The sequence below is a fragment of the Homarus americanus genome, unplaced genomic scaffold (genome assembly GCF_018991925.1).
Source record: "Homarus americanus isolate GMGI-L3 unplaced genomic scaffold, GMGI_Hamer_2.0 scaffold7504, whole genome shotgun sequence".
NCBI lineage: Eukaryota > Metazoa > Arthropoda > Malacostraca > Decapoda > Nephropidae > Homarus > Homarus americanus.
In genome coordinates, this window is record NW_024752810.1 from 182,501 (window position 1) to 195,000 (window position 12,500).

At 51.8% G+C, this 12,500-nt stretch overlaps 1 protein-coding gene across 6 annotated transcripts in view; it reads right to left on the bottom strand.

The window, feature by feature from the left end:
- LOC121855197 overlaps window positions 1–12,500 on the bottom strand; it is a 242,033-nt gene that overhangs the window by 179,652 nt on the left and 49,881 nt on the right. For all 6 annotated transcript variants that reach the window (XR_006086745.1, XR_006086744.1, XM_042350065.1 and 3 more), the window contains exons 3-4: window positions 7,170–12,059; window positions 6,750–6,917 (exon numbers count right to left, since the gene is read on the bottom strand). Coding sequence is in view for 4 of the 6 variants with exons in the window: in XM_042350065.1 (XP_042205999.1) it covers window positions 6,750–6,917; window positions 7,170–12,059 (5,058 nt within the window). In the remaining 2 variants the exon portion in view is untranslated. The remainder of the gene's footprint in view (window positions 1–6,749; window positions 6,918–7,169; window positions 12,060–12,500) is intronic.

The window sequence follows — 12,500 nt, forward strand, 5'->3', positions numbered from 1 at the left end:
CCGGCTGGTATTTATGGCCGGATTTCAATGAGACTTATTTCCATCGCTGACGACCTATCAGGCTATTCTCAAACTCAGTGCAAGAGTGTCACCAATACTGACATAACATTTAATACATACATACATACATACATACATACATACATACGACTGTTTGAGTTTTATCTTGAGGACGACCCAGCAATGTGTCAGCCTGTGTTAGTCATATACGATCAACAATCTTCATCTCTCTTTCCCCTTACCTTCTCCTCCTTCTTTCCTCTTCCTTCTCCAACTACTCTCCTCTTCCCCTTGCTCCTCTCCTCTTCATCCTCCCCTGTTCCTCTCCTTCTCTTCTCCTTGATCCTCGTCCTTTCCTCTTCCTCCTCCTCTCCTCTTCCTCCTCCTCCTCCTCCACCTGCTTCCCATATTCCACTTCTCTTCCTCTTTCTCCAATCCCTCCTCTTCCATCCTCTTCCTTCTCCTCCTACTCTTCGTCTACCTCTTCCTTCCCCTGTTCCTCTACTCCTCCTCCATTCTTATCTCTCTCTCTTATCCCCAGACCATCAACCTGCACCTCCTCTCTCACCCTCACCCAAACTACAGATAAGAACCCGGACCTAACCTAACCTAACCTAACCTCCGTCCATTCTCTCTCTCTCTCTCTCTCTCACCTGGGTTCTGACGTGATCACCAGGTAAGATCTCCCACAACCTCACCTGTAACCTGGGCTGAACCTCCTCCTCCCGGTATCAGGAAGTGTGTGTGAAGTGAAGTGCCACAGTGCCAGAGGTCCATGTATGGTTTAGCCCACATACAGGTGACACTACTTCATGCCAAGATATGAACGTGTCTTCATTTGCCAAAACCTGGATGTGTTTAGTGTGCAATGACCTTTATAGTCTTGGTTTGTGTTTATAATCCTTTCTTATTATTATTATTATTATTATTATTATTATTATTATTATTATCAGTTTTACTTTTATCTCCATTAGTATTATTATTGTTATTTTATTTTCAGACATATATTATTATTATTATTATTATTATTATTATTATTATTATTATTATTAAAAATGTATTGACCCTTCGCTTAGTTGCTGGTGATAATATATTCATTAGTCAAAGCTGGAGAAAAAACGTCATCAAATCTGTCATTCATCGCTAAAATAAGGCAACTTTTTTCATTATTATCAAATTAGTGAGTCACATTCTCCTACCATCACAATCACCATACATAAGTCACCATCATTGTATTCCAGTCACTATCACCATACATAAGTCACCATCATTGTATTCCAGTCACTATCACCATACTTAAGACACCATCATTCCAGTCACTATTATCACTATCACTCAGTCACCATCACAATACATGTTATTATCACCAATATCCTCATCGTCAAGTTATCATCATCATCATCATCATCATCATCATCATCGGTCTTTTTCTCTGTCCGTATGTGTATCTGTCTGTCTGCCTATTTATGTCTGTCTACCTCTGTGTGTGTGCGTTTCTGTCTGTTTCTGTCTGTCTTGCATGTCTAGCGTACTCCCCTCTACTGGACACTACAGAAACGAGCCAATGTTTTGTTTACTTCCTGGGTAGGTAAAGTACATTTCCTCTTCTAGTTCTGTTTACTGTTTACTATACGTTTTGTGTTTGTTCTTTATTATCAAGTTTACGTTTTGAGTTTCGTTATATTTTTGTTGGTGTATATTTCTCTCTTTCATTCGCTTCCTCTCTCTCTCTCTCTTTTTTCTCTTTCGCTTTTGTTTGCTCTATATCTCTCTGCCTCCTCCCACTCTCTCTTGTGTCTCTTCCTTGTTCTCTCCTTTTCTTCCTTGTTCTTTCTCTCTTCTCCTCCCTCTTTCTCGTTTGTTCTATCTCTCTCTCTCTCTCTCTCTCTCTCTCTCTCTCTCTCTCCCTCCCTCTCTCTCTCTCTTATCTTGAAGTAATGTGATACCGAGTCCTCTTACCTCTCTTCCTTCCACCTCCTCCTCCTTCCTTCTACCCCTCCTCCCACCAACGCCTTCACCACACCTGTCACTCCTACACCTCACCTGTCACCCTCCACCCAGGAATAAGGAAGACTCAAAAAAATTACGTCATGAGAGAACCAGGTATTTCCGAGGTAAACTTTGACACACACACACACACACACACACACACACACACACACACACACACACACACACACACACACACACACACACACACACACACACACACACACACACACACACACACACACACACACACACACACACACACACACACACACACACACACACACACACACACACACACACACACACACACACACACACACACACACACACACACACACACACACACACACACACACACACACACACACACACACACACACACACACACACACACACACACACACACACACACACACACACACACACACACACACACACACACACACACACACACACACACACACACACACACACAACAACACACACACACACACACACACACACACACACACACACACACACACACACACACACACACACACACACACACACACACACACACACAACACACAACACAACAACACAACACACAACACAACACACAACACACAACAACAAACACACACACACACACACACACACACACACACACACACACACACACACACACACACACACACACACACACACACACACACACACGGTGCAATGGTAAATATTTCCATCTGACAGGTAAAGACGACCCAGAGGTCTTAGGAATTTTTTGGCTCACTTCTGTAAACGTTGTGCAGGAGTCGTGCGTCGTGGCAGCGGGGCAGTACCGGCAGCGGCTCTCAGTGTGTATTATCACAGGTACTCGAGATGCTGTCCTGCTGTTTTTGCTGTTACTTAAAAACTTTCTTACGAGGTTTATATATAGCTCCGGGTGTCAATGTGAGCGAAATAATTCCTTCTTGAGTGATCGCTTTCATGGGAGAAGAACTGGAGCAGGTAGAGGAGGAAGGGATGAAGGTGAGCTGGCAGGTGCCTTTGTGTGTGTGTGTGTGTGTGTGTGTGTGTGGAGCCGCCAACGTCGTGTCATCAGTGATCTAATATTAGCCTCGTGTTATTGAGTAGTAACCTGTATAGCCTTATCTTGCCCCGTCAGTGTCTTCTCCCTCCCTCCCCGTCCTCCTCCGCTACAACACAATCCCTTAACACAGCAAAGTACAGAACCATTCCACCCGAAAAACCACCAAACCAGAAAAAATCGAATAAAAACACAATAATATTTCAACACTCCTCATGCTTCCACACACACACTAACTACAGGTTGTGAATACATCTTCATGGCCACTTATAAACTAACTGGCTCCTGCCCAGGTAGAGCCCTAGGGATAATGTGGCACTGCAAACTGTCACATGCTACTATTAGGGTAAGCTGGGGTCGGGGGACGGGTGGAGAGGGGAGGTGGAGAGGGGAGAGGTGGAGAGGGGAGGGGTGTTGAGGGGAGGGGTGTTGAGGGGGAGGGGTAGGGAGGGGAGAGGGATGGGGGGGGGAAGGAAGGTGAAAGGAGGAAGGGGGTCAGGATGATTTGTTGGGTCATTTGGCACACTGTCATTACCACAACACACACCTCACAACAAGTAATACAGGTCACCCATATAATGGCACTGTCAGCAGCTGGTTGTTCCGTGTGATGACTACAACAAGTGGTTATGGCACTGTACACACGCGGGTTAATGGTGCTAACTAGTGAGTGTCGCCCCAGACACTGGTGCTCCAGCAGGAGGGTTACAACGGTGGAAGGTTAGACAGGCGGAAGGTCACTACAGCCCTTTAATAGGCTCTCTACCGGCACTTGATCTTGACCCCTATGAGGTCGCGTAGCTGGGGGCACGGAGGTTAAGAGTTCACAATACAAGCAGGTTGACGTGTGCCCCGGGGGCTGGGGGCTGGCACTACTGGCACTCACCCTCGGGGCTCACAAAGAGTCCCAGGTCCTCCACAATCCTGCCCTTCACCTCGCCTCCGCCCTCGATGGTGGGTGTCTGGGGGTCCTCGCCAGGGGTGAGAGGGGCGCCCACCGTCAACTCTAGCGTCTTCTGGGCGTCCTTCTCCTCGTCCTCGTCGTCTGTATCGCCGTAATGGAGATCTTTTTCCTTCTTGCGGTCCTTCACCCGCTGCAGGAACTCCTCCACCACCATCTCCCGCTGTGTGGGCGGCGTCGCCTCCCTCTTGATCTCTCGTTTTGCACGACTCACTTTGATAATTTTTTTCTCTTTACGGTCCACTTTCGTCTCCATCGCTTCCCAGTACTCCTTCATGAGCTGCTGCCTCACCTTGTCCTGGTCAGTGAGAGGCGGCTCCTCCACCAGGTGTCGGGGCTCCCCACAAGGTATAGGTTTGAAATAGTTAAGGAACCTCTCCTCCGCCTCCAACATCTCCCTGGTGGGCGGGATGCGAAGTTTCCCTTCTTGTTCCTTGTTCTTGTCTTCGTCCGACATGTGCTTGGCCTTGGGTGTTCCCTGGAAGTACATCATATAACGTTTTTCTGCTTCCACTTGACTCAAGTCAGGTTTTCTGTCAATGTCTATATCACTGCGAGGTCTGGGTCGAGGAGGACCCGAGTTGAAGTAGCTCAGGTAGCGACGTTCAGCCTCCAGCTGCTGGAGGTCCGGTTCAGGGGACTTTTCAGTCATGGAGGCCGGCCTCGGGCGTGGACGTGGCGGACCTGGCTTGAAGTATGCCAGGTATCTGCGTTCTGCTTCCAGCTGTTCGGCGTCAGGTTCTGGAGTGCGTTCATCATCTTTTCTGGGAGCTGGACGGGGCGGCCCTGGGTTAAAATACTTTAAGTATCGCCGTTCAGCCTCCAGCTGCTCAGGGTCAGGCTCTGAGGAAGACTCAACCAGGGAGGAGGAGCGTGCGTGTGGAGGACCAGCGGTGAAGTAAGATAAATACCGTCGCTCGGCCTCCACCTGCTGGGCGTCGGGCTCAGGGGGTTCTAGTGACTTGGTAGATCGAGGTCTTGGAGGTCCAGGATGAAAGTAGGACTCGTAGCGTCTCTGAGCTGTGAGCTGAGCCTCGTCTGGCTGGGGTGACCTCTGTGCCTCCTCCCTCGTGGGTGTTGAGGCACGGGGAGGACCTAGGAAGTAATTGTTATAGCGGCGCTGCGCCTCCAGCTGCTGGTACGTGGGCTCAGGCGGCTCCTGAGAGGTGCTCCGTACCTGGCGACGCTTGTGGGGCGGTCCCTCAAAGTAGGACAGGTAGCGGCGCTCAGCGTACACCAGCTCGGGGTCACGCTCATCAATAGGCGTGCGTGGACGTGGCGGCGGCGGTGGGGATGAAGACTTAGTCTTGCGTTCCGCCGAGGGATATTTTGCTGACTTCACTATACTTTCCCGAGTGATGGTCTCCTCGGGGTCTGATGGCGGCGCCTCTGCCTTGGTCGGGCTGTCGTTCACTTCACTGTCGCCGTTCACTTGTGGTGAAGGTTTGAGCTCCATGCTTGATGGTAACTGACTCAAAAGTTTATTTGTACGATCAAGACGGGCGAAAAAAAGCCACTCGGCAAGGCCCTGTGCTTGCAGCCGCTGAGAGCCGTAGGGCCCGGCTAGGCTTACGGGGCGGGTCCTGGGTGCCAAGTGTGTGAGGGACGTCACCTCACCCTTCCTGCTGTGGCTGCTGGCTCGACCACCTAACGACTTGGAGTGTTTATGGTGGTCGTGAGTGGCTGCGGTCGGGTCGTGAAGTTGGTCGTGAGAGATGGCGGCCGGAGTGAGCTGAGAGCACCAGGTGAGAGGCCGTCGAGGCCGCCCTGTGCGGTACGATAGTTCTGGGTCTGTCGGGTAGCCAGACTGGGCATGGGATGGCTGGCACGGGTATAGCGACTCTGCCGTGGCTACGCCACGATCAACACTGGCAGTGCCTGGCGCCAGGAGCCAGGCATCGCGGGAGCATCTGGGGGACGTAGGTGGGGGAGGGGGAAGGCGAGGGGGAGGTAGGGGAGGTGGTGACTCTTGTTGGCTCGTTGGGATGTCACAATTATCTTTCACTGGTGGACTATGGGGAGCACCACCAGCTGAGGACACGACTGAGAGACTTGATAGTTTCTCTACATCATTAAGACACCGATGTTGTTGATTTAACAGATTAAGGTACATTCGGAAGACATCTTCTTCACTACGTCTACTGTCACTTATTGGGTCATCTTCTGCTTGTGTGTTCATATCTGCTGTTCTAGGAATGTTAGAGCTAGGTGGGAGAGGCTCATCAAAAGCTGACTCAAAGGGAGGGGGAGGAAGAGGAGGAGGATCAGGAGAGGAGGCTGCTACAGGAGCTGGGGGCGCCTGGGGGGTTAGTTCCACACTTCCCTTACCATGTCCTGCCGTGCTCTGGGGCGGTTCTGGCTCTGACTGGGCGGGCTGACCCAGGGGCGTCCAGGTGCTATGGAGAGTTTTCTGACTCGCTGCTTCGGTCTTCGTCACAACCTCAGTGTCGGTAGCGTAGCCTCGGTCCTCTGGCCTCGAGATCGAAGGCTTAATTTTTGACGTCATTTGTTTATAGCGTCCGTTAGTGCGTCGGGCTCCTGGGTCACTCTGGTAGCCGTCCTCCAGCGCCTGACCCTCACCTGACAGCCGACGGATCGCTGGCCGAGGTACTGGAGGCTTTCCTCTGGGGATCTTAGCCACGGGGGCGAAGGCTGGGTACACGTTGGCTCTGACCTTAGCTGTAGTTATGTTCTCTGCTGGCTTAGTATCAACACACGTACCGTTACCTTTAACATGCTTGGCTGGGCTCTCCTGACGGGGCGTTGCTGCCTCCTGCTGGCGGTGTGGCAGGTCTCGGGTGACTCCGGGCAGTGCTTGATGAGTGTCGCCACCGCTGCCGCCCACCATTCTGGCACTCGTCATGAGCGCCTCCTCGGGTATAGTTGCCAGGTCATCTGTGGATACTGAATATGACGGCCGCCTATCTAACCTTCCGTTCATCTCAGATTTAGTGCATTTATTCTCAGGAGCAAGAACTGGAGTTTGCATTATAGGGTTAGGGAAAGAATGAGGCTGGCTGGCAGGGTCAGCAGGCGAGCCTTGAGGCACAACAGGGAAGTGCGAAGCGTCTGACTGAGCAGATGTGAAAGGAACTAAGGTGTTGCTAGGCTCCAGGGGAGTATTAGTAGCACTAGTAACCAACCTACCGTTATCCCAGGTGAGGTCTGAGTCCCAGCGGGGGGGAGGCTCGCCCACCTTCTTCAGCTTGGGTCCGGCCTCGTCCACGTCGGAGAGAACGTTCTTCAGCTCGTCCACCACCTTCAGGGGCATCTTGTCTTGGAATTGACGTGGTGGCGCCTCTGGCTTGTCCTTCTCTCGCCGCTCCTGCATGACGGTCTGTTTCTGCAGCTCCTGTATCATTGCCTGCTGCTGTCTGTGCAGCTCCTGGAGCTGGGGGTCTCTGGGTGTGGGCAGCGGCACCTTGTTCTCTCTGGTCGGTCGGTATAACCACTTGCCGGGGTCGTATTTGTTCGTCGTGTTTTCTTCTATTTCAGATTCGGTCTCGAGGTCAGTTTCATACTCCGTGTCGGTCTGTGAGGCGGCCTCGTACATCCGAACATACCTGGTGGCGTCGGTCTGTATGGCGATGGTGTTGCTCCTGGCCACCTCCCTCACAGACAGGCCTCGAGAGGGTATCTCAGGCTCTGTTTGTGTCACAATTTCCTTAGTCTCTTTCTTAACTCTTACTTCGTCTTGTGGTGGTAGTGAGAGCGTCGTGGAGGATGCAGCCTCAAGTTCCTCAGCTGTTGTTACCGATTCATCAATGACTTTCTCCGTCAGACGCTCTGACTTCATCACAGATGTGGACGTATCAGATACTTCATTGACCTCAGCAACCGGTGCTTTATAACTTTCCTTTTTCTTGTTTTTATTCCAAGGAACTTTTTTATCCAAGCCGTCGGTGAAGTTAAACATCTCAGCGGTCAGAGCTGCAAGCGCGTCAAGGTCGACTACTTCATTCTTCTCCAAGTCAGGGCTCTGGCGAGCTGCCTGCGGAAGACTTAAGTGGCCTGACGTCACCTCCTGGGCCGGTTGTGGCACTTCACATGTCTCTACTTTCGTCAACTCGGAACTAACGTTTACTGTAGTGGTGGTAACAGTTGGAGGCTCAGATACTTCGCCCTCGAGAAGTCTAGCCTCCAGCTCCAGCATCTCCTTGAAGGGGTTGACGTTATCATAGAGGGAGGGAAGGTTTTCCTCCCCAGCCTGCGGCGTGGTTGGTGCCGACCCTCCGAGGCTGCTGAATGAGACGGTGGGCTCGCTGGGAGTGGGGAGGGACACCTGGTCCTCCTGCAGGGACTCGGGGATTACAGGCAGGGGTAAGGTCCTGGCGGGGTACACCACCAGCGTGGCACTCTCAGGTAACGGAGCAACAGATATGGATGCCACGGAGGTCACAGGCAGCGGCGACACGAGAACCTCCACCTCAACAACTGAGGTGGAGAGGCTGGATGGTGACGGGGCGGGCGGGATGGGTGGTGGAGCAGACATACTCTCCGTCGTAGTCCCAGTAGATGCGGCAGCTGAGGACGTGGCAACAGTGGCAGAGCGTGGTGGTGGTGGTGGTACAGTAGTGGTGGCAGGAGTGGAGGATGTCACAGTGGTGTCAGGGAGTAGCGTCATCGAGGCGGATGAAGACACGGATAAGGATGACTCAATATTCTTAACACTTTCTTCGGTCACTGTCATTACAAACTCTTCTCTCACCTCCGAGGTCACGCCCTCAGACCGGGTCATTTCCACCACCTCAACACATTTGGGTTTAGTTTTAGGCAGATCGATAATTTCTTCATATGGAGGGAGGGGCGGGGGTGACTCCTCCTTGGCTGCCTCGTTGACTCTCAGCGACTCCGTTCTGGGATCCACCGCCTTCAGTGAGCTGTTGGAGGTCACAGTGGAGGTAGAGTTATCAGAAAGGTCTCCACCACTCAGCTCCTCAACAGACGTGGGGATGAGTTTCTTCTTCTTCCTGGGTGGCCTAACTCTCTCAGGCAGCCTCGGGAGTAATGTTTCTGCTCGGCTGTTTATGTCGAGTACTGTGGTGGGTAGCGGAAAGGACGTGTCGCTCTCCATATCCTGCGTCGTCTCTTCAAACTCCTTCAGTATGACGGTCTCCTGCAGCTGCGCCTCACACGTGATCATCTGAGGACCCGAGTATCTGTGTTGCTCTTTCCACTTCTCCTCGACTCTCACCGGTGTTGTTAACTCGGTTCTGGCGTCTCTGCCACTTGTATCCTCCAAACCTTTCTTCTGTTCTTCACCGTCAAGATCAAAGCGAACTTCCTTTTTGAGTTCTTGTGAGGTGCTCAGCGATCGATTGCTTCCCTTTAGACTTGACTGACTTCCCGTAAATGGTACTTTCCTCTGAGACAAACTGTTACCATTTCCGATATCCTTCTTCCCGGCCTCTGGGTCCTCACTCTCGCTCTCTGACGTTGTCAACACATCTGATTTACGGTTCTTTCTCTCCTTGTACTTCTTTCTCAGGTACTTGGGTGAACCTTTCTTCAAGAACTCTGTGATGTTGAAGCTCTTCTTGCCCTCCTCTCCCTTGGTCACATCTGGAGTCTGTGGTCTGCTGGACTTGGAGTCTGGTGTGTCTGGTCTGAGTGACTGAGGTGTGATCGACCTACTGATCTGAGGAGTTTCGAAACGACCAGAATCCTCAGTCAAGCTCTTAGAGTCTTCTCTCAGAGTTGAGGTTGTCTCACAGCTGGCGGGTGTCTCACAGCTGGCGGGTGTCTCACAGCTGGCGGGTGTCTCACAGTTGGTGGGTGTCTCACAGCTGGTGGGTGTCTCACAGTTGGTGGTGTCTATGACCCTCCCAGCTCTACGTATTGTTATCATCTCCAAAATTCTCTCTTTGACCTTCTCAAACTTGCTTGTGGCAGGTGATGGTCGGGGGGGTTCTGGCGGCACCTCATCAGCCACCTGAGTTACGGTCTCTGGCGTGGCGGCGACTATCGTCTCCTCCTCCAGTTGAGGTGAATCCTCGGCTTCCCGAGTCCCGTCCTCGACATCCTCGCTGATGTCCACCAGCAGCTGACGTAGGAAAGCTTCCTCAATGTCGTCGGAAATGGCCGTATTTTCCAGAGCGTCCAAGAAGTCGTTCAGGTCACTCTCTTGGTAACTACGGCGTAACCTCTCCAGTTCCTTCAACACTCTGTCGTCGTTGTAAGACTCTCGCGAGATGTAAGGCTGGAGCTCCTTAGACCTCGACCACAAGCGACGCTTAACTTCTAGCTTGGGCGGCTGGCCTCCTGCCGTCGGGGGAAGAGGCGGCTTCACTTCCGACTTGGAGTTAACCACTTGATCTTCCTTCGTCGGCTTGGTTGTTGAGTCACCATTAACAGTAAGATCTGCCGGAGTGACTGAGGTTTCAACACTTGGACATGGCGTCTCCTTATCAGTCTTGGCAGGTGTAATGATCGTGTCCACTTGCTCGCTGGATGACCCGGTGTTCGTCTTATCCTCCTCGGGTGTGTGTGTCGGCAGTGTGTTCTCTGTTTCTTCTACGAGAGTCTCACTTCGGAGTGATGGTGAACTTGGCGTCACTTTTCTCTTAGACTGTGGACTGAACTTCTCACTGAGAGTCACTTTAGTATCACTCACACTAGTGGGGAGGACAGTCACTGTGTCAGAGGCTGAGACTGGTGTCGTACGATCGTCCTCGGTAGAGAACTGTCGCTTCTGCAGTAGCGTCTGGGCAGCTTGTTCAATACTCTCAAGCTCATCAATAGCGTCCTTGATGCTCGTCTGCCGCTTGTGGTTGGACTGCGGTGTGAGTTTGTGTGCGGCGCTTGGGTCTACCCCAGAAGGGGTAGAAGAGGGGTGTCTCACCTCGTCCTGAACCTCATCCAGGCACGAGAGACGAGAGTTGACAGACGAGAGCTCCGACATGTCCTTGGCCAGAGTGTCATCGCTGTCTGCAGTGGCTGTGGACGCCACCGTCGCTGTGGACGCCATCGACATTCTCCATTCTTCTGAGGACCGAGGCGACGAGGGTAAAGATCCCGACATTTCGCCTCTGGAGGGCCCGCCCCCCGAGGCGCTGGAGTAGTACTGGCCCATGTTGGAGGTCTCCAGCTTCTCTCGCTGCACCACCACCACCTCCTCCTCCTCTTCGTCCTCCTCAGTGATGGTCGCGCACCGGTTGAGTTCTTTTACTGTTTCACAAACCCACAGAGGAACGTCTACGAGTTCTTCCTGTTCTTCTGTCTCCTGGCCGGCTAATAAATGTTCAGCTTGCAAGTTCGGATACTGCCTTTCCACTCGCTCTAACTCTTCCTCAAAGTTCACAAAGAAGGAGTCGCCGTTCTCCCCTAAGGAACTTAAATCCTCGATGGTCGGGCTTCGTGTGAGGTCCTCGTCTCCACTATTATCGTTCAGGTATTCAATAAAGGCTCCTGTAGTCTGCTGTTTCTCGTATAAAGTTTCTTTCCGGCTTAAATATTCTATAATTCCCCCGGAGCTGTGGTCGTATGTGTCTCGTGTACCTGGATACTCTATGTACGCACCAGAGCTGTGGTCGTATGTGTCTCGTGTACCTGGATACTCTATGTACGCACCAGAGCTGTGGTCGTACTCTCTGTACGTAACGTGAGCGTCGGGGTATTGTATGAGTGTGTCCGGAGTGTTTTCGGATTGGCTGTGTGCCACCTCAGTGTCCGGGAACTCTATAAAGGCTCCAGTCACCTGGTCATACTCCACATACGCCTCCCTCACCTCCACAACATCAGTCTGGTAGTGGGTGACGTCAGCGACAAGAGTGTCAGTGGAGGTGTCAGTCTGAGATCCTGGGTCGGTGTAGCTGCCGTCGTCGCTTTCATTCGAGTGTCGGTAATCTGGACTGAATCTTAGAGTTGAGACTCCAGATAGATTGGATAAGTTTAAGGAAGAGTCGCTGGTTGGTGGCGAGGAGTCTTGGGTAACCTCAGTGCCGGTATCTGTGGAGTCTTCTTCCTCCTGGTCGCTCCTCAAGATGTTAGGGTCAGCGCCGTATGTTTCAAGGATGATGACTGACGAGCTTGAACCCTCTGAAGTTAGATGGACGAACGAGAGCATCAGTTATGGCTACAGCAAGACCTTCACTAAAGGATTAGTCACGAACGACCAAATTCTGAATTACGGCACAGGAAGACGGAGGTCAACTGGCCTCCTGAAGAAGAAAAAACACCGATTGTGTTCCATGTCCGACTCTTTCAGAATTTGGTGTTTTAAGGGTTAAGTTGCAGTCTTGAGTTGCGGTTATCTTGTGTTAGACTCTGTGCATGTTGCAAGGATGCTGGGGGGGGGAGGGTCAATGCATAAGACCGTACCACAAAAACAGCGCCAACAGAGCAATCACGAACACCTAGAAGGGCGTTCCGTTCCCCTTCAGCTAACAACAAAACGTTCATGGAAACTTCGACAGACGAACATTTGCCAGCCCTGTGCCTGTAGTAGCGCTGTTTTATGGTATGAGTGAGTGAGGCGGC